This window comes from Actinia tenebrosa, unplaced genomic scaffold (genome assembly GCF_029948245.1).
Source record: "Actinia tenebrosa isolate PJP-AT-01 unplaced genomic scaffold, QUT_ActTen_1.0 PGA_scaffold0__85_contigs__length_37466705, whole genome shotgun sequence".
Taxonomy (NCBI): domain Eukaryota; kingdom Metazoa; phylum Cnidaria; class Anthozoa; order Actiniaria; family Actiniidae; genus Actinia; species Actinia tenebrosa.
In genome coordinates, this window is record NW_028292569.1 from 10510141 (window position 1) to 10531400 (window position 21260).

Below are 21260 nucleotides of genomic sequence, written 5' to 3' on the forward strand. Positions count from 1 at the left end.
AATCAGATTGCAAGTGGTTTTGACAAAAGAATTTATTGAAAAATTCACACAACTTTACAATACTCGAAAAAAAACGGGAACGAGATTACAGGATATCTCTAATGAAAACGAGAAAAATATTTACAATGAGATAAAATAAATTTGTAGCTTATCTAAATAGCTAAAAGTTATGAATAAAATACAGTTTTGCTAGATATAACTAGAAACGGAAATACGTAAATTACGTCACAGGTAATTTGAATATTGCATACTGATTAGCAGTGTTTACAATACGCGAGTGAAAATTACTAGGTTGCAAAGTTTAATGTACAAGTCGGTAAACCGTTTAAAATGAACTAAACCAATGGAAAAAGCAATAGGAAAAATTGACTAGAGGTTAACTATGGCTTTAGGTAAGTATTTTAACCTTTGTTTATGACAAACTAAGAATTACACGGTTTACTGAACACGCGGTCGCGACAATGACCTTGAGTGTAGAGTTTAAGTAGCGAACAAATTAAAGGTTGGAAAGAAAAGGTCTTTTATCCCGCAGTTAAGGCTATTTATCGTAGTAAAAAGGTTAAACAAGCGAGTAAGGCGGTAGCGATCCTATAGTAAACGTTTTAAAGAGTTTAAAAGACAAGATACACTCAGCGTGATTACTAAATTACTACTGCGTGAATAACTTTGTACTAAATTACGCGCTAATGCGACTAGAATTACAACAACATGAAACGAATGCTTAACAAATATATAAATAATCTAAGCTATAAAATATAACGACTAGTTAACGATATTAACATAGATTTGTCCTAAATCTATCCTAGGTATAAGTGTAAAAGGCTTCAAAGATTCATACCTTTACATCGTAGAGAATTCCTTGTCTTGATATGTGCAACGTCTTCAAGAACTTTTACTACACTGATTTAAGCTTAGTTTGGGCCTACTTTTATGGAAAAACCTGCATTCTTAAGACCTTACACATCCTACGCAATATTGCACGCCCTAGGCGCAAACAGGATGTCCCAAACACGAACTTACGTAAACAAGCGCCAAACCTAGGCATGACTCACTGTAATGTAATTACGTACGGAAATTATTTCTTGCTTACGCATTTTCCACGCAAACAGTTAACTAAAGAATTACATTCCTATGTGTACACGAGGCATTCCTAATTAAAAATATAGATTTATGACTAAATAATTACTGTCCAAAATAGTGTCTTTTGACTGTCACATGGAGTCTGGAGATGCACATTTAATGGGTATGCCGGATCCCCATAAAGGCAAAGTGGTTCTCCATTTACCCAGGCAATACGCCTCAGCTCTGTTAGCATGTTGGATTCCTGTAGAATCGTGCTGTCGTGTCTCCTTCCCTCGTATGGTCCACACATGTTTGCAATCATCCCATTTGGTGTCACCACACTTTGAAATTTTATGCCGTGAACTCTTTTATGGCCATTGTAGAGAACTCTTTGATTACGCTTTGGCCTTGAAACCTGGCGAAGTGTTCCATCCACGAACCCAAAACAGTTAGACAACGGAGCACCTCGTCGATGAATTGCTTCAGCATATTCTTGTAATTTCTGTGGTTGTAACAGTGGTTGATTCCAGTCTGAAAGGCGATGGTGATGACTGTCATAAACGAAATCCAGAACCGTGTTAAAAATAAGGCACAACTCGCTAGGATTCCTTCCGAATCTGGGCACCATATCACTGTATCGACAAGGGAAAGCAAGCCTTTTCAAAAGCACACAAATGGCTTCGACATCACTACATATACTGTTCGCTGACAACATACAAACTTTGGAGGAAATCCAAGCGCTTCAATCAGGCCATTCAAATCTTTCTTCGCAAATCGCAGTTCTGTTCGACATTCAGTATCATCCCAATCATCCATATCAAATCTACCAAATTTCCAATAAGGAAATACTTCTCTAGACGAATTGGCATCGTAGAGAAGAGCAAATTCATACTCGTCGATAATGTTTTGGTCGAAAGCAAGCAAAAGGGCTTCTCTGACAACCTGAAGTCCGCCACCTGTGGCCATAACTTTAAATACGTTACTGTACTGTAGTTGCTTTGACTTTTATAGGAGTGTTTTTATTTTTTTTTTTGAGAATAAACCACAACAAAAACAAACCGACGCCATTTTGATTTTCTCTTGTATCCGTCACGCCTTCGTTATGCTAGCTAAATCACGTATACTCACGGCGTCTTGCCGTCCTAGAACCCAGTCCATACCGCGCGCCGACACGTCGTCTTCGGCGTCGCCGTTCCGATGCTAAATCAGTCTAATATTGGCAACGCAACTACATATTTCATCCGGGGTAATGATCCTATCATCATTACCAATACGACGTTGGTCTAGTATATTTAATGATATACAAAACTTACACAAACATACAATCAGACTTACACACACTTACACATACATTTACACACACTTACACACACATACACACACTTACACACATACTTACACACACTTACACACTTTTAAGATAAGTGAGGCATATTTATCTATTTAAAAACAAACATCAGTGAAAACAAACACACCGATATATAACCCAATCCGTCAGTCCTTGTGCCCTTGTGCCTAAAAACGGCTTTCAACACTGTCGTTCGAAATTTGCTACTAATGTAAATATATTCCTTAAGGCGGTCAAAATTTCATTTTTTTTAGCGAGCGTTTAACTTGTAAGTATGAACTCCTTGAGATTTCTAACACGAACAACTGAAAATTTTCAACTGAAAATTTTTTTTACTCGTGTTCCCAGTTTGATCGAAATCTACAGGCCATGTGGAGGTTTGTTTTGATTTTTCCTTCTGAGAAAGTGTTCGCAAATAAATTCTGTATAGTTTTACTGTGCATTGCTGATCTACTCAATTCAAAACGCCAACTTATCTATTTCATCAAAAACATCAATAAAATCACAACACAGACACCCCAAAAGTGTAAAACTGTCTAACATTACTTCTCTAGATGCGCAACCTTTCCAGCAATCACATCACATATTTCAATGTCATGCAATATCTACTTTATCAGTGCATGTTGAAACCAGGTGCTCCAGGTCCTCCAGGTATCCCAGTGTACCTTGCCAACGAGGTCTTGTTTATAATTTATGCATAATTTTGTTAAAATCAATTAATAAGTACTTAAAAACACTTATAGTGCCCCTTGGACGAAAATTGCTATCTTTTCGTACAAACTTGAAACTTCGTCCAAATAATCCATACTACCCTATTAATCACCTGTAGAAATTTTTTCTTCATATTCCGACGGGAAGTTTGAAAATTTTGCGTTTTTACTACCAACCGCCAATAATTTTTCATCTTACGCACGGCCAAACACGGCCAAAAGGATTATTTTCGGTCAGCGGTGTTCTCGTGACGTCATTTACTCTACTCATTCCAAAACGCTGGCGTCTTTCCTCTTGTTTCTTCGTAAAGTTAGAGAAGTTAGAAGCTAGTTTACTGTAGATTTTTTTAAAGTTTTCACGCTCATATCAGCGACCGAGTACGATATTTTCCTTGTCGACCTTTCTGTTGCTTCAAAAACATGGAAAATGTCAACAGCTTCGAGATATACGACTGTGAAGAGCTCGAACCTATTGCCAACGAAGAAGAGATCGCTGAGTTCAACGAGCAATCCAGAATCGAGCTCGAAGAAGAAGAGATGCTAAGAAGAAGATTTTGTGGGGAGTCCAGGCAATGGTAAGACACTTAAAACTTTAATTAAGCAAGGACAAATCACAAGTGAAGTTAAGACGTCTTCGAGAATACGCAGAAGCAGCAAACAAATTTTCATCGGAAGATTATAAGGAACGCGTATAAAAACAAGAGCCAATCTGTATGCTCTAAGCTTTCTTGAGTTGTTTAAAAAACAAACTAGTGAGGTTCTTTGTTTGTGTTAGGTGATGTTGCTCTCATTTGAACATTTTTTATTCAAAGGACAAGTGCAAATTATGAAGAAAATCCGAGTTTCGTGATATTTCTATAAGGATATATAGGTACATTTGTTTTGATACGATCTTTGTTTTATTTACCTAGGTGCACTTGTTCTAATTGTTGCCTAACTCTAGTGACAAAGCAAGAAGAGTGCTTTTGTTGCAATGACATCATGAGATGCATGGACAAACTGAATGAACTGGATCAACAAGTTCAATGTATTACATGTCACCCTGGCTTTGAATCTGTGTGTCTAGACAAGTATGTTCTGGAAACCGCTGCAGTGGGACTGAAGACAAGAAGGAACAGGAGTTATACTATTCTTAGAGAAAAGGGCTTTGCTAAAGAATCAGAGTAAGTATTGATTGAGCTTTATTGAGGTCTCTTCAGGCTTCTTAGATTTTGTACTCTGTCTACCTATGTTGCATTCAATATGCTAATACACCTAGCATAGTATATAATTATTTTGAAATTTGTATCGTAATTGAATTGATTATGAAAAAATCAAAATGTTTAATAAATACTCCTTCATCTTTCAGATTTCTTCAATCGGTTGCATACAGACAATTTTTTCGATTCATATGGGATTTCACTGGCAATTCAAAAAAGACTACCTCTGCCCTGTTGTGTTTATAATAGCATACGAAGAGCATTTCCATCTGAAGATGGAAGTTATAAAGGCTTCCTGGAAGAAGACGAAGGACAAGTAGTGTCAGACGAATAGTCAGAAAGTGAAGAACAATCAGATGAATGAATTGAAACTAAAACGAATCCTATGAACAATAGTAAGATAGTGAGTAATAAATCTGTCAAGAATATGTTATACCATCTGACATCCATAAGCAAATTCACAATGGTATTCAACATTTTTTTGATGATTTTTTACGATTACTTCATATGCTACTGGTTATATAAACGGTTGCATTCCTCTTTGTCATGGCCCTTCATTGGTTGCCCGCATTTTCTGCAGTGAGGTGCTCTTCTGTCATTTCGTGCAGCATTTCTTTCTTGTGTCAAGTTTTGCAATTGTTCCTCTGAAATAAAATTATATAAGAACCTTAGGGAATACAGAGACATTATTCATTCAACAATTACAAAACCTTCCATGTGAGGTACTATTCTGTTACCATTTTTATGCAAGTGTGATTCTAACTTTGCAAATTTTCATCTTTTTTAATATTGAACAGTCATGTTATTCTAGAAATATGAATATATTACCTGTACATGTGGGTGGGACAAGTTGTGTTTCTTTTCCTTTTGTGTTTTGATGCTTGTTAATTGCCTCTTCCTTTGTTTCTTTTTCCAACATACTATGCATAGGTTCTGGCACACTCTCCTCCAGCTCTATTCTCAACTGTTTAAGATCAGCTCTAGGTGTTTCAACCAGGCGTTTGAATATATCGTCCACATAGTCTGAAATAATAGGAATAAAGTTTGAGACATTTTTTCTCTTATAGTACAGATTTTGAAAAAGTTTACAACTTTGTTTACTTATTTCATTTTTTTCTAAGAACCATTTAATTGATAGAGCATTACAAGTTAATTACTTTTTGTGGAGTTGGTATAGAACACCGAACAATCCATTAAGTGTTTCCACTGAACTATTTCTGTTTTTCTCACTGCGACCTCCTAGAAAAAAGTTTTTTTATTGCACTTGTTCTAGTTCATGGGAAAAATCAGATTTAAAATACTTTGTACTTACCATAATTCTGGGGTACTCTCACTTCACGAACTGTCCCTTCCCCATTCTTGTATTTGGCATAGACTACTTTCAACTTCTTATCTCCATGATCATCAATTTTTGATTCTCTGTCACAATTATAGTTAAAGTGAAGGGCAGCTAGTATTGTCCTGAAAGGAAGTACATTTAACCATTTTAGTTTCTCCTTTTGTTATTTTTAGCTATTGCTGTGAAGGAAGGACAAACTTCAGTGTTTTGTATTGGTGGAGTGCATTTAAACCTATATTGGAAAAACATCATGTGAAAATGTAGTCTTACCTGCAGAAGCATGAATGAAATGATAAAAGAAAGACATGAAAAGTCTTTTATCTCTTCATTATTTCTTTTTACTAAATTAAATATACATGCTACTGCTCATTTTTCATATGACAAACTTCTTGCAACAAGGTGCAAATCATTGGTAAGGGAGCATCAATGTACAAATACTGTCAACAAACAAGTAACTTACGTACTAAACATGCCCAAATAAGAGAATGACAGCATCTTTGGCGCAAACTGGTTGACCACAGAGTGAAAGCCTTCTAGGGACCTTGTTTGTGCAATGGGAGAAGCATTTTTGATTGCTTTGCTTAGACTGACTTTGGTGAGTTTTTCAAATATCTTTTCATATGCCTCTGAACCTATGAAAGTGTTATTCAAATTATAGCATGGATAATTTCATCATAAGGTCTATTTAAATTATAGCATGGATAATTTCATCATAAGTTACATTAAAAATAGCATTGTCATATTTACTTTTAGTGAGCCACACTCTAGGAGTAGCTAGGATTCCATGTGTGCATTTATTGAACAGTTGGTTTGGCAGGCCAGTGTGTTTGTTGATGATGTGATAGAGGAAGGCTTGGAATTTTGCCAACTTGACTGCACCTAAATGCGCTGGTGTTGACATTACTGCCCAATAAAAATGCCGAACACATGCTTTACGCCAATGACCTATTACTTCACATGCTTTTTCTTTGGCAAGTTTGGTGATGATTTTCTGTATTTCTAAAAAACACAAGTTTTCGTAAATACATGAACAAGAAAAATGGGGCAACATTTTTTAAGGACATCCATCTCTTTTAACCAATCATTTCCACTAAATAAGTGATATTGTGTATCCTTGTTACAGCTTTTCTCTTGAAAACATGTGATTAGTGTGGGGGGGGGGGGGGGGGGGGGGGGGGGGATAAAATTTGGCTTGAAATGGAAACAACAGTTAATGCCAACACAATATAGGTATGTGTACTATACACTACCACATACTTTTTGCTATGTGCCATAAATCAAAGTAATGGCAGATTGTAGGCTTTCCATTGTCTTTGCATAATTTTGGACATTCTTCTTTCATCCATTTGGTGATAGATGTGTGACGGTCTGATATGAACTGTTTTATCAGCATCCCTGTGGTGAGGAGGTACATAATGGACCTTTGGTGGCCAAGGAATTCCATTTGGGAACTGCTTCCAGCTTCATTTGCCTGTAAGAATAAAATCATGAGTCTAATAATAAATGGCCACTAACAGAAAACAAATATTCCCTTTAATATTGTTATTATATTTTTACTATTCTTGTTATTACAGTTAGCTGTACTAATAATAATAGCAATGTTATAGTAATAATATTAACAACAATAAGAATTAGAATAAGTGGAACTTAGTAAAGAAAATAAGCTATATCCCCTCCCTCCAATCTGTCCCTGTAGTTACAAATTATAAATGTGATCAAAATTCACCTGAATGAGAACTATGTTGATGATGAGGCCCAACGTACAACAGAAGATAGTATAAGTGCCATATTTGGCCGAGTGTCCCATGCTATCATGGTGAGCATCTCCTGCCAAATCCACTTGTACCCCATTTAATTTGTCTATTAGACCTTGTTGGTACTGCCGCCAGAATGAGACAATTGCTGGTATTAACAAATGTCTCTGATGATAATAGTAGGTCGTTTCATTATAGACCATTACGTTGATGTGCCTCAGCACCAGTAGCACTTTCCTGATGGAGGTCCCAGCTGTCAAAATGCCAAAACTTAAAAGAATGTTTACGGCTGGGAATTTTCCCAATATTAAGGGCTGACTAAGCCAAGTGCTGGTCTTTTTGCATTTACTGCAAAGTGTAGTGACAGTTATCATTGTCCCAGTCTGTTTCGTGGAAATTGATGGCTTGGGGTGACAACACAGGTGGCAAAATTGAAATAGCAAGAGCAGGTTAGATAGAAACACAATACACTTTGGTTGCTTTATATAAACACTGTGATGCCTTTTCAAGGTAAAAGCCCTGCCCCCCCCCCCCCCCCCCCCGAAATCATTCTGGGGCTACCATAGAGTTTTGCTTTGAGTGCTTGCATAAAACATTCAGAAAGTGAAATTCACAGGATCAGTGCAAGCACTTGAGTATGATTGATGGAAGTTAATACATTTTATATATTATACTATTATGAATGATGTGGTGTATCAATCTTGCTTAGCGCAGTTTGTGCTTGTAGTTACCTGGGGTCAAGATTGTCTCGGGTTACTATATTCTGGATTGTCTTCACCCAGCTCATTGTACTTGCCATCATTGGCAATGACAGGTTCCTCCTCCATGGCCACTTCATTGTCTTGGTTGAAGACTTTGTCAACTTCCCTCTGTACTTTTTCCTGCCACTCAGGGTCACAGATATCCTCCTCCTCAATGTCCATTTCTTCATCATCAGATTCAGGTTCATGATTGTCTGACATCCTATTTTTAAAATGTTGTGTAAAAAAGATAAATAAATTTATATTTCTTTGATATACTTTCATCGTTGTCATTATATCATCATTATTTTGTAATATTTATTAATATTTTTTCATGACAATAACCTCTAGCATACCTTGTGAAAACACTGTAGACTTTTTAGTTGCTTGTTCAAGAGCAGCAAGCAGCTGACTTTCTGTTCTCTCCAACTTTTTCACCTGTGTCTTCATGGATTTTAAGTCTGCTTTAAGTTGCAAGACTTCTGTTTGTAAGTACACACATTCCTCACACGATGTGGACTTGCTTGTTGTGCTTGGGACCAGAAGTTCCTAAAAATGATAAGCAAGAATTGATTCAGGTCGTTCATAATAAGTATCACTATAACAGTGTAGCAATGTAGCCTCAAAAAAGTTATGTATATGATCATTACCTCTTCATGTGTACTCTCAATTCTGGTATTGTTTTCGCAGTCCAACCCGAGGTTTTGTTGTTGTTCATTTTGGGGCGACTCCTGGTCATTTCGGTCTTCAACTTCGTCCACTTCTAGGTGACTATTAGCAGCCATTTGTTCAGCTTCTTCTTCAACATTTTTAGCAGGCTGAAGGATGTTTTTGAGGGCCTGAAAAAGACATTCAAAAAATACTTTCATTTTCAACGAGGCCAATTCATTGAAGCAATTGTTCCACAATCAAAATAAAAACGCCGACGAATAATTGTTGCTTTGATATGCCGCACTAGTGAATTTTTGAAGCAGCCGCGCGACATGTTTGTCTAGAAATAAGTTTTCTTGTAAAGGCCGTCGTTCACATGTAACGCTTTGATTGGTTTGACGAATAAGCAGATACTTTTTTTACTTTTGTGACATGTCAAAAAAATGTTTCATTTACGGATAATTGATAACGCAAAGAAGAAAAACAAAGTTTTAGTTATGCTCACGTGGCGGCGGCTTCTGTCACTGACAGAAGTTTCTTGTTGCTGCTCTGGAAGCCAGATCGATGGAGTTGCTCTCGGAAGCAAACGTCTTTGCATTCCCTCGATATGTAGTGCCCTTGCGAAAACCTTTTCTTCAAAGTGTAGGGAGCACACAACGAATCTTCCTGGCGGGTTGAAGTTCGCCCGGTGAAGACGCACAAACCTTTTCCATTTGTCGCCGTCTTGCTTGTTTTTCGGCGAATAATGCAACGATATACCATTCGATTTGTTGGCGAAATTATTACAACCAAAAACCACACAGCGATTTGCTGGCATTTTACTCGCCGTGAGCTCTCTAGAAATTATTTGTAACTATAACACGAAAGTTTGACAGAGTTTGTATACTGATTAGCCACGAGTGTTTTGGAATGAGTAGAGTAAATGACGTCATAGCCCTCACTCATCCCCAGTCTTCTGAGCCAAATCATTGATCAAGAAAATTAATGGCGGCTGGTAGTAAAAACGCAAAATTTTCAAACTTTCCGTTGGAATATGAAGAAAAAATTTCTACAGGTGATTAATAGGGTAGTATGGATTATTTGGACGAAGTTTCAAGTTTGTACGAAAAGATAGCAATTTTCGTCCAAGGGGCACTTTATGGTATTTTTCACGAGTATTTTAGCAACATTATTGACTTTTATTGATAAGCAATCCCTTTTCAACGGTTTAAAGTTCTCGAAGCGGAAACAAGAATGTTTACCATGACATACGGGTGTTGCTAAACCCCGAAACACCGAAACACCGAAACACCGAAACACCGAAACACCGAAACACCGAAACAGTACCAAAACGAAACACCAGTGTACAAATACTTTTGTAGTAGATTAATGAATCTTTTGATTTTGAGAGCAACTGACATCATTTAAGACCAGTTTACAATATTTTAAAAATCGTATATCTGGAAACTTTTATGTCATCACTCTGTACTGTCATAATCCGATAATTGGGATTAAAACGTGACTGAGACCTAAATATAGCTACGTGACAGAGTGACCGTGACCTATTCCATAGATTTATTACTTTAAAAAAACTAAACTGATGAGGGTCCTCGCTGTAAGAAAAATGAGCAGTTAATTTTGTTCTTGGGCTAACACAACATCATCAGATGGACCCAAGAAACATGTAAATAAGTTCTTACGCGCCGAACATTGCAGAACTGAAGCACAATTAAATTTAAAAGTATCGTTTTACGTGATTCGTCCAAAGCAAATGTCCCGTGATTGACACGTAATTAACTAACTGCTGCTGCAAAATTGCCCGATCTTGATGTCTGTAGTATCGTATGGAAGCATGATATAGTTTACAAAGCATACAAAATAGTTTAGTGATGTACCTTTGAGTTGGTACCAAAAGTTGATGCCAAACATTCGTCCTCGCTGAGGGTATTGTCGTGATCATTGTCCTGTGAGAATATATATAATCTTACTTGTATGCAATTAACATATAACCATAATACCGTTTGCCTTCAAAATACTGTAAAAAGGATGCGAGATCGAGATATTGTCAGATATTTGCCGGTGTCGGACAAACGCAGACCGCAGACTGCAGACCGCAGACTGCAGACTAGATATATTTGATAATAATTATCGTTTTGAATTTGTATCAATTTGTATTGTATTTTTTCCCCTTACAAACCTATTATATTGCAAATGATATAATAAAAATATAAAAGTATATAAAGGTACCGAACTATTTGTGTGATTGAACACTGAAAGATTGAAAGTTAGCAAAAAAACAGAGTCTACATACTATCATGCCAATCTTGTGTGCTTCGGGACTAAGAATCCGGAATTTGATGCTTCCCTTCATCTACAGATCAACGACCTAGATTTACAAAGAATGTCACCCTTACACAAAACATTCATAAATACCAATTTGAATTTAAATGTTGTTTAACTATTTTTAATTGACAATATTAATTGACATTTCACGTGATATAAATTAGTAGTAATAATCAGAGTCCAAACTACACTACATGTATGATTGTAAAACTTTTGTAAACAAATTTTGTACAATATCCTTTGTTTAGCATTTGACAGATAAACTGTTTCCACGCTAGAGCACATTTCTATGAGCGATTTATTTATCCAGGGATGATAGGGACAATTTCCCCCTCCTCCCCTCCTCCACAGGCCCCCACCCCTTTCCTCCTCCCCCTCCCCTCCCCATTTGGGCCGCTACGCAGGCTACAACCGTAGTAAAACTCACAGCCGTCAGAGCTACCGAGAGCGTTGTCACTACGCTAGTATATCAAATAACAGCTGACAACGTAACAGATCAAACATAAACCAGACCCATTACCTGAATTAAGTAAATCCACAATCCATTTTGCCAGGCAAATCCAAGTATAGAAAATAAGCACCAAGACTATGAACATGTACTATATAAAGGTGTATACTTAGGAAAAGCAAAGAGATAGTATGTTGCTCTTCGTTGACAATTCGTACGGTCAATTACAATAATTATTATCTTTCTTAATGACATGACCTTCATAAGGTCAATTGAACTCAAATTTATATGGTAAAACAAATCATACCACACAAACCAGACCCATTACCTGCATACAAGCACCGGAAGTCACCACATAACAATGGCTAAATCATAAGCCATATCGCCAGGCAAAGAAGAAAATATATAAACATCTTTACTAGTATATAGAACATGATATAATGAACATTTATTTTAGAGATGTAAACTTACGACTATTTTCATTGTAACGCGCTGAACGAGACAACAGTGGCGACAGTGTTCAATCACACAAATAGTTCGGTACCTTTATATACTTTTATATTTTTATTATATAATTTGCAATGTAATAGGTTTGTAAGGGGAAAAAATACAATACAAATTGATACAAATTCAAAACGATAATTATTATCAAATATATCTAGTCTGCAGTCTGCGGTCTGCAGTCTGCGGTCTGCAGTCTGCGGTCTCCGTTTGTCCGACACCGGATATTTGCTTACCTTAAATGACCTGGCAATTGCAATTGCCAGGGCATCATCTTCGGTGCTCTGCTGGAACGCAGAGTAGTCGACTTTAGCTGGACTTTCCTTAACGGACTTGTACCCAGCGGTTACTTCGGCGTAGCTCACAGTTATAATACACTAAATTATATGCTTCAAACTTTATAAAGATGCAATAAATACAGCCGGCACAGTAGAAACGAAAAGTATGAACACGCTATAAGAAGTAGTGAATAGCGGTATCCAATAGCTTGATATCCACGGGTGGTTTGACAATTTCGGATGTATTATCCCTCCCCGTGTTTTCGTCTTTGGATTGATCGAGCGACCGCCAACAGAGTAACTTTTGCATCATATCCATCACCACCAGCAATATAAAGCCAGGCTCCCGTGTGGCCGCCCGCAATGTGTGCAAGGTGATGACATAAAAGTTTCCAGATATACGATTTTTAAAACATTGTAAACTGGTCTTAAATGATGTCAGTTGCTCTCAAAATCAAAAGATTCATTAATCTACTACTTTTAACTATTATATTGAAAAGTATTTGTACACTGGTGTTTCGTTTTGGTACTGTTTCGGTGTTTCGGTGTTTCGGTGTTTCGGGGTTTAGCAACACCCGACAGAAACAGCTTTAAAAAATAAAACTATGGGCAATTTTATGTTTAAATCCGAAGAAACATAAATGGTATATGAAGGATGACCGCCTTCCAGTCTACACCATCGCCTGATGAAGACTAGCAGTAGGAGTCGAAACGTCGCCGTCCTCCCAGTTGCCACAATCGTGAGACAAATGAAAAAGGATAATCTTTGGCTTATATCCACGATGAATAATCTTTTCCGTTATAAAACCAGTGAAACCGGAGGAAAAAACCCTCGAATCACAGGAGAGAACCAACAAGCATCTCTACTCACATACGACACTACCCTTACGAAAAGAATAAACAGAAAAAATGCACCAGATAGACTAGATTATTTTCCACTTCAAATCAACGTGCCTGTAAATCTTCAGTTCCATCCGGCGATAATTCCTATTCACAACCAAACAAAGTTGATTTTGATTGTTATTGTCAATCATTAATTTGTAATAACATCGATTTAACACCGCTTACCTCAGTAATTATAAGATGATCGTATCCCTTACAGGTAAATCTGGTGAGCCTGTGGTTGGTCTAGTTTTATAATTTAGTAATAAAGAGTTTTAGATGGCCTTTTTTTCTTGATCACTGGAAACCGCAAGCCTAAACTATCACGTGACCTAGGGTCCTGAGGTCATTTAGACGTCTGCGGTTCACGTTTTTACGTCGGGAACATCTGCTAGCGGTAAAAGAAATGGCATGCCGTAAAGTCCAGACCCGGACTCGGACTAGGACACGGAACAGGACCCAAAATCTTTAAAACACGGACCGATTTTTCTATTTAATTTATGTATATATATTTTATATATATTATACTTAAGTGACCAACTTCGGGAGAAAGGTTTCTGTAACTAAAGATTATGCAACTTATGCGACCTAAGTATTTGGTTAATACAAGTTACGCTGAGATTGCACGTGACACGTATATGATTTTAGTTGCCGACATAAAAAAAATCCGCCAACGTGTGTAGTACTAACTTTACTAACATCTATTTCAGGTATATTTTGAAACTAAATCACAACCGGATAACAGAAAAGCAAACAATTAATAGTGCAAAATTGTCATATTTCATTATTATTTTTCTATTCTTTAACAGATTTTGAGTCCGGGTCGGGTTCTGGGTCCGGATTCGGGTCCGAGTCCGGGTCCATACTTTACAGTATGCCAAGTGAAATACGGCAAGGCTTAGATATAACTTTAACTCGAGAAACTTCCGCTTAAAGTTTAAAATAATGCCCTTATATGCCTGGCATGTTATGTTTTGTTATGTTTTAGGATTCAACAAGAGAGAGTTTATCAGTTTTCGTAATTTTAAGTGAAGACATCGAAACAAATGGTGATGAGATGGCGGCTACTTCGTGGTGAAAGTGCGAACACTAATCTAAAAGGTCTCACCGTTTCAACATCAAACTTTTAACCGCAAACGTCTAACCGCGGCTTGCGGTTTCCGGTGATCAAGAATAAAACGTCAACCCAAAAACCGTGTAATATGTGAAATGAACCGTCAAAGAAACACTGATTAGATCCTGGTTTGTGACAAATATTTGAGCTTGGAAGCATTATCCTGATGTATTTTGGAAGCAATATTTGTGGTGTTCTGATACTTTGTATGTGCTTTATAACTATATCAGGTAATACAACATTTGTTTAGTTAACTTACTATTTTTGACGTCATAGACCAAGAAAATAACAACATCAAATTAATTATGAATGCTATAAACTTGATTCTTCTATATGTTTTAGAGCACTATGATGTGGCTAAGTGTAGGAAATTTTGGATGGTTTCATTGTTTTGTTTCCGAGTTGTCTTATTTTCTAATCGGTAATTAACCCTCACCTTACGCTGATTACGTGTCTGAAAAGTCAAAGAAATACATATATTTTTGCCAAACAAAATATTTTAGTGTCGTACAAGTTTATAAATTAGATTTGTACGCATGTTTGAAGTTAATTTGATAGTTTTTTGTCATTAATTATTTTTTTGAAATTTTGGTTTTCGCCATACACTTCCACTAAAATATAGTTCATAGCTCGTCTTAGAAATTCTCTAATGCTCCAATGTTTTTCGCACAGAGTTGTTTTATAAGTAGCTCTACATGGTCATAAGGATCGTTTTTTTGATTGGAACCAAAAAATACTTTAGCACCAGCAAAATACACGTGGTTGCAAACGAAGAATACGACCTTGAACTATAACACAAATTATATTTTTCACCGTTTTTCACAAGCTATTTATCAATATGTAACTACTAATGTATTTTTTCGTATATATTCTCTTATATCTTGTATGTATTGAAAATAATAGCTTATTAATTGAATTAAATTTTCATTTTCTGCAAATATATACACCTATTTCAAAAAACGTTGTAGGTATCTCAAATGGGCAATCATGGTCTAAAAGGAATTTTTGTGCTTTCATGTTTTCTCGCTAAAAATACGAAAACTTACATTTCTTACTCCAAGTTTATGCTTCATATTCTACGTTGTTTGACTGTGAATATATTACATTTTGCAGCATTTTATTAATGCACTAGGACACCTAAAGTGGTTGGATCCCCCCCCCCCCCCCCGATTATTTGAACAGAATGAACGTTATATACTTGTTTATTAGATCATTACGATCCAATCATCGCTTTAAGCTTACCACAAAATCTGCCAAACTGAAAAGTTATAAGCATTCTTTCTTTATAAGCATGGTAAATCAATGGAATAAGCTTCCTCAAGCAATTGCAGAAGCAGATAATCAGCGAAAATGTTTAAGAAAAAAAAGAAATAGAGGGATAACCTCTTTTACCTCCTTTCACAATTTTTCATGTTTTTTCTTTTCTTTATTCTTTTTTCTGTACACAAGCTGATGATGTTATGTTGTGTTGTGTTGTGTTGTGTTGTGTTGTGTTGTGTTGTGTTGTGTTGTGTTGTGTTGTGTTGTGTTGTGTTGTGTTGTGTTGTGTTGTGTTGTGTTACTTAACAACAAAAAGAATAGATTGGTCAAATTGCACCATCCAGTAAAATTCAATTAATTACCTAATATGGTATTTCATTGTCAGGTACTTCCAGGTACTTATCTTGTTTTCGGAAATGTTTTTTTTCTTTCAATTCTGTAAATCTTTCAATTTACAACCGCCCCGAGTTTTGGCGAAGATTACCGAAACAGCCGATTCTTTTGGTGCCACCGATACCTGCTAAAGTAATTGAGTAGACTACTCCGATACTTTTGATGGTACTGAAAGCAAAGTTTGATGTGTTCCGTGATTGACAGGCGGTTGAGTATATGATTACTGACGTAACGTATGGCGTAATATATATCTATAAATATCGATGACATTATTGAGTTATTAAAGTGCCTGTTACGCCTAACTAAATATTTTCAGTATTGATTCTACATGAATGGAATAGTTGAATGGTAAAATATTTCCATATGATTTGAGTGATGCATCTTGAAGATATCAGATTTATACTTTCATTATATGTTAAATAATATGTAAGAGTGTGATGTCATAGTAAGCATTATTAATTGTACAATTAAAAGTTTTCCGGGACAGTAAAATAACCTGTACAAAATATCAATGTCTTATTCAGGGTTTATAGAAAGTATAATTCCAATTTGTTTTCTGTCGAATAATAATAATATGTCTGTCAATTTACAAATGATGACAAATAAACTTAGTTCCTATAATGGTATCACAATCATTACCATATTGGAAGTATAAAGTTGGCCTAATGACCGCAGAAGAGTTGAACAGCTCTACAATATGCAAACAAAATCTTTCGAGAAGAGTTTACGCCTTACATAGTGGCCGATTTGAATACAATCCTCGGTGTTTGTAGAGAGTAAAGATTTGAATAGGTTCCTTGGTGTGGAACGGAGAATATGTGTTAACTCGGCGGAGGTCGAGCGTAATTTTTTGAAAGTTACGCAGTGGAGGCCGCGGATAAGATTTTATTTTGCTTGTACTTTCTGGCAATTCTCTTCATTTTTTGAATTAAGAAATAAAATGCGTATGTTTGTTTGTTTTATCTTTTATTCCTTATTCACCTGTCAGTATTGGAGTCGACTTATTTTATTAACAATTTTGTTTTCTTGGTCGTTGAGCTTTTGTGGTCGACATTTTCCACGTGCGGTGCCACCCCTTTCGTTGGTTCACATGTGTAAGCTGTGTTCGAGGCGTTGCCGTTCGAGGCCCACAATAGTTCAATTACGTGTCACGCCCTTTTATTTGTTCGGATTAAGGCTAACGTTTCATTGTTGTGCACATTTAGACAACGTAGGGATTTGAGATTGATTGCCTTGTGGTCCTTAGCAGTTTCTGCTAGTAGCCAAGTTATAAAGATATTCTTTCAATGTCTTGGAAAGTATGTGGTTTGGAATTTGTTTGTACGTCATACGCTGTATCTCAGTATTGCAGCCAGAAAGATCAAGCACCGCTTTCGCCGGCCCTAGTGAAGGAATCCCCTGGCAATGATCTGTCATTACCGACTGTCACCTGAGTTGATGAGGGATGCGAACTAAATTATTAAGTAGTTGTTTTGAAGGTTGAATATACCAAGATTAGGTAACTGTTCGAAAGGTTTTGAGTTTTGGGTGTGAGATGATCCTGTCATTTTCTAAGTTACAAGTATTTCTAATAAATAGTTTTGGAGAATATTTTTATACCGGTTTTGGGTTTGCCTATTAAGGAAATTAAACAGTCTAAGACGGAATGTGTTATATCAACTAGCATCTAAAAACAAAACCGTGTCCTCATATTTTTTAACAAGTCTTAAATATAAAGCGCAATTACCCGTTAAATAAGGATGTTTGAGTTTTCAATGATTGTTTTTATTTAGAATCTGTTGTCATCAATAGCCCTGGTCATTTGCGTTCATTTGTTGGCGAGACCGTATTTTTCCAATGGACCAGCAGTGTAAAACTTCTTGAAGCGGTTTGGGGTATTCGTAGTGGCAACTCTGCTAACCCACAGTATATCTATGTCGATGATACCGAGGTTGCAGTTATCAATCCTGCATTGGACGCCAGTCTAAAAAAGAGACTTCATTATAATGGAAACCTCGCAGTAGGTCGAGCATGGTTCAGTATTTCCAATGCAAATGTCAACGATTCAAACACCTACATTGCCTTAATTCGTGAAGAGGGTTCCAGCGCCCAAGTTCCTTACTACCTTCAAGTCATTGTAACTGGTAAGCAAAATCGTTTGATTGACATGTGGCAATACCATGTAATAGCTCTTTTTTTCTTAACTCATTTTATTTCACTTCACTTTACTTCATTTCCTTTCATTTCCTTTCATTCCATTTCATTCCATTTCCTTTCCTTTCATTTCCTTTCATTTCCTTTCATTTCCTTTCGTTTCCTTTCGTTTCCTTTCGTTTCATTTCGTTTCATTTCGTTTCATTTCGTTTCATTTCGTTTCATTTCATTTCATTTCATTTCATTTCATTTCATTTCATTTCATTTCATTTTATAAACTTCTCCACATATTCAGAGAAACCCCACAGAGCAAAGCTCCGTTACCGGGACCCGGTTAGCACGGTTACTGAAGATGGTCGTCAGCAGCGTTTTCAGTGTATCTTTTACGTCCGCCGTATGTTGGTTTCCTAACAAATACAACTCCACCCCCTCCCCCTCCCTCCAAACGAAATATGTATGTTGTTCTTTTAATCTTGGTTATACACTCTCTGTACCTGCAGCTATTCCTGTTTAGAGACTCGACTACCTTCCCATCTGTGTATACTGTATGTACAGTATAATATATTCTTAAATGTACTTTTATCCCTTCACACACACACACACACACACACACACATACATACATACATACATTATTAAGAAAAAACATATATTACAATATCTGACAGTAAAATACTAGTTATCTATAAATAATGAATTGCGAATTTCTAGTAGTGCGATTGCTTATTTCTGCGCGTTTAACAAACTGCGACGAAAGGTACTCTGGGGCACTGGCGGTCATACATTTAAACGCCAAGGTAGCACTACGATAATATAATTGGCGAACGACTGGAAGCCATTTAAATTGTTTTAAGAAAGGCGTGATATGATCATATTTCCTAGCTCCGCATACAATTCGACAAGCAAAATTTTGGACGGCCTGCAATTTTTGAAGGTTGTGCAATGATAAATTTGCCCAAACATTAGAACAATAATATAATTTACTGAAAACTAGAGTGTTTATAACAGTTAAGAAAGTCCTTTTTTCAATTGCATGTTTAACACGATTAAAATACTCTTTCTTGATAAAGATTTGAGAAAACGTTTAATAGCATAGCTTTTAGTCTCCTTAAGTTATTTTCCAAAGATGAGAGTATGTAAGTTATTTTCCATTAATTATTGCTTTTTTATTATCAGGTGTTCCAACCATAGCCACAGCTACATCTACTGCTACTGCTTCTCCTACTCATCGTCCTCCTCCTACACGCAACAACAAAAAAATAAAAATAAATAAAGGAAAAATATGAATGACAGTACGGTAATGAATATGTGGATTGACATTGGATATATAGAGGATATTACATGGGCGCGCGGAGATACGAATTTTATCTTCGAGTGTTGAAAAGATCTCTCACAAGTGAGCGCAGCGAACGAGTGAGAGATTTTCAACACGAGAAGATAAATTTCGTATCTCCAAGCGCCCATGTAATATTCTGTTTATTATATAATTATCAATGAAGTATGTTTTCGCTTTTTCAGGCAATTCTTTCAATATATTTTTGAATAGCCATCGCAATGGTGTTATTTTCACACGTGAATATAACGTTATTTTCACACGTGAAAATAACATGCTATTTTCACGTGTGAAGATATCAATTTTTCGAAATAGAGAAAAATAGATATTTCATTGTTAATTATATAATAAAAATAGATATTTCATTGGTAATTATATAATTAAAAAAATATTATCCAGCAGTCAATTAATGAGGCTAGAATGGGGGCTAATTGACTTGTTTTAAGATGCAGGCTTTGAACTTTGAGATATGTTTACAAGAAAGTTTGAAATATGTTTACGAGAAAGTTTGAGATATGTTTACGAGAAAGTGATACCATATTTATATGTAAACACTGGGTTATTTGGCAGTAAGACGATTTTTTCTTAATTCCTTTGAAAATGTTGTAAATATTTAAAATGTTAAATGAAAACCTGAATTTTACCCCCGTAATAAAAGAAGTAATTGTTTGTTGAAATCTTTTAAAGTGAGCACATTAAAGCGTATTGAAAACGGCACAATTATGACATAATAAGTGTAGAACATTTATTTTAGATTATGTGACGCACACAGATGCGAACGAAGTAATGAAATATATCTTCGTGATTTGATAATGACATAAGGGTATAAGTATACAATATTACAGAAGAGTATAAGATTTTCCTTGCATTAATATAAAAACATTCTGACATAAGCTTTGTGGTGTGAAGAAGTACACGAGCTGCAATTAACATACAGTCAATTCAAAACACGTTGTCGTTGACCGGCTCAAGCCTACGCGACTGGACCGAAAGGAATATGGGTAATGCATTTGGTGAGGGGGCACTGTCTTTGTCTCATTACGTATGCACACTTTACCACAGGGTGACCAATTCTATTTTTCACCAAACGTACCAACTGTACCAATGGTAATACATTTGGTGAGGGGGCCCTGTCTTTGTGTCTCATTACGTATGCACACTTTACCACAGGGTAACCAATTCTATTTTTCACCAAACGTACCAACTGTACCAATGGTAATACATTTGGTGAGGGGGTCCTGTCTTCGTAGACCAATTTATTGGGTTACCTGTGGTAAAGTGTGCATAAGTAATGAGACATAAAGACAGGGCCCCCTCACCAAATGTATTACCATTGGTACAGTTTATACAGTTGGTGATTGTTTATTCATGGCTTGCCATGAATACCCAATTGTACCATTGGTAATATATTTGGTGATGGGAGGGTTCTAATTTTTTTATTTAATTTTTTCTAAGTCCTTTTTTACTTTATATTCTAAATGATTACGTATGACGACGTCATTCATAACCACGTCATGTAAATATTTAGTATACACACATTAAACAAGTTGATGTTATGCACAAATTTTGCATGTTAATTGCTTTCACCAACTGTACCAATGGTAATCCAACTTTTACCATCCGTATCAGTTCGTCTATTTTGGACAACCCTCATGTTCTTGGCGAGCTGAGCATCAGGTTGTTTAAACTGTGGATGGTAAAGGGGCTAGTAAGTTGGACCTTGACCTGGTTGTGATGATCCAGCTGTGTCAGAATGCTTCAGTACTTGATAATGACTCGGTGCTTCTGTGGAG

General features: G+C 36.3%; 3 protein-coding genes and 2 pseudogenes across 7 annotated transcripts; 2 read left to right on the plus strand and 3 right to left on the minus strand.

The window, feature by feature from the left end:
• Positions 1 to 14: 14 nt before the first annotated feature.
• On the minus strand, positions 15 to 2145 carry LOC148913443 (uncharacterized; annotated as a pseudogene). The gene is made up of 2 exons (XR_016119781.1): positions 839 to 2145; positions 15 to 98 (listed from the first exon to the last, which is right to left on the minus strand). The product of XR_016119781.1 is annotated as an uncharacterized LOC148913443 (transcript).
• On the plus strand, positions 91 to 20227 carry LOC116289875 (uncharacterized). 3 transcript variants are annotated; one of them, XM_089030008.1, is made up of 3 exons: positions 91 to 392; positions 17774 to 18124; positions 19311 to 20227. In XM_089030008.1, exons 1-3 carry the CDS (start codon positions 383 to 385, stop codon positions 19418 to 19420), a joined length of 471 nt encoding a protein of 156 aa, XP_088886134.1. In that variant the 5' UTR covers positions 91 to 382; the 3' UTR covers positions 19421 to 20227. The 3 variants fall into 3 exon arrangements, with proteins under 3 accessions (XP_088886134.1, XP_088886139.1, XP_088886130.1); XM_089030013.1 differs by lacking the exons at positions 91 to 392; positions 19311 to 20227 and adding exons at positions 14011 to 14578; positions 18635 to 18692; XM_089030004.1 differs by lacking the exon at positions 91 to 392 and adding an exon at positions 14020 to 14578 and having other exon boundaries at positions 19311 to 20226.
• On the plus strand, positions 3326 to 4995 carry LOC148913444 (uncharacterized; annotated as a pseudogene). The gene is made up of 3 exons (XR_016119776.1): positions 3326 to 3695; positions 4032 to 4283; positions 4469 to 4995. The product of XR_016119776.1 is annotated as an uncharacterized LOC148913444 (transcript).
• Positions 4830 to 7786, minus strand: LOC148913445 (uncharacterized). The gene is made up of 7 exons (XM_089029898.1): positions 7385 to 7786; positions 6916 to 7129; positions 6406 to 6657; positions 6119 to 6290; positions 5632 to 5780; positions 5148 to 5342; positions 4830 to 4963 (listed from the first exon to the last, which is right to left on the minus strand). Exons 1-7 carry the CDS (start codon positions 7784 to 7786, stop codon positions 4830 to 4832), a joined length of 1518 nt encoding a protein of 505 aa, XP_088886024.1.
• Positions 8140 to 10096, minus strand: LOC148913446 (uncharacterized). Its single transcript, XM_089025768.1, has 4 exons — positions 9309 to 10096; positions 8803 to 8991; positions 8509 to 8701; positions 8140 to 8375 (listed from the first exon to the last, which is right to left on the minus strand). Exons 1-4 carry the CDS (start codon positions 9618 to 9620, stop codon positions 8140 to 8142), a joined length of 930 nt encoding a protein of 309 aa, XP_088881894.1. The 5' UTR covers positions 9621 to 10096.
• Positions 20228 to 21260: the final 1033 nt, after the last annotated feature.

What these genes read in the sequence shown, in the direction of transcription:
- LOC116289875 (XM_089030004.1), top strand. Translation starts at nt 14,515, where the DNA reads ATGTATTTTGGAAGCAATATTTGTGGTGTTCTGATACTTTGTATGTGC. An exon ending in GTGCTTTATAACTATATCAG is followed by an intron (nt 14,579 to 17,773) that starts GTAATACAACAT and finishes GTTTTTATTTAG; the next exon opens with AATCTGTTGTCATCAATAGC. An exon ending in CCTTCAAGTCATTGTAACTG is followed by an intron (nt 18,125 to 19,310) that starts GTAAGCAAAATC and finishes TTTTATTATCAG; the next exon opens with GTGTTCCAACCATAGCCACA.
- LOC148913446 (XM_089025768.1), bottom strand. Translation starts at nt 9,620, where the DNA reads ATGCCAGCAAATCGCTGTGTGGTTTTTGGTTGTAATAATTTCGCCAAC. An exon ending in GTGACAGAAGCCGCCGCCAC is followed by an intron (nt 8,992 to 9,308) that starts GTGAGCATAACT and finishes TGTCTTTTTCAG; the next exon opens with GCCCTCAAAAACATCCTTCA. An exon ending in TTGAGAGTACACATGAAGAG is followed by an intron (nt 8,702 to 8,802) that starts GTAATGATCATA and finishes TATCATTTTTAG; the next exon opens with GAACTTCTGGTCCCAAGCAC.
- LOC148913445 (XM_089029898.1), bottom strand. Translation starts at nt 7,786, where the DNA reads ATGATAACTGTCACTACACTTTGCAGTAAATGCAAAAAGACCAGCACT. An exon ending in TCAACATAGTTCTCATTCAG is followed by an intron (nt 7,130 to 7,384) that starts GTGAATTTTGAT and finishes TTATTCTTACAG; the next exon opens with GCAAATGAAGCTGGAAGCAG. An exon ending in TTTATGGCACATAGCAAAAA is followed by an intron (nt 6,658 to 6,915) that starts GTATGTGGTAGT and finishes TGTGTTTTTTAG; the next exon opens with AAATACAGAAAATCATCACC.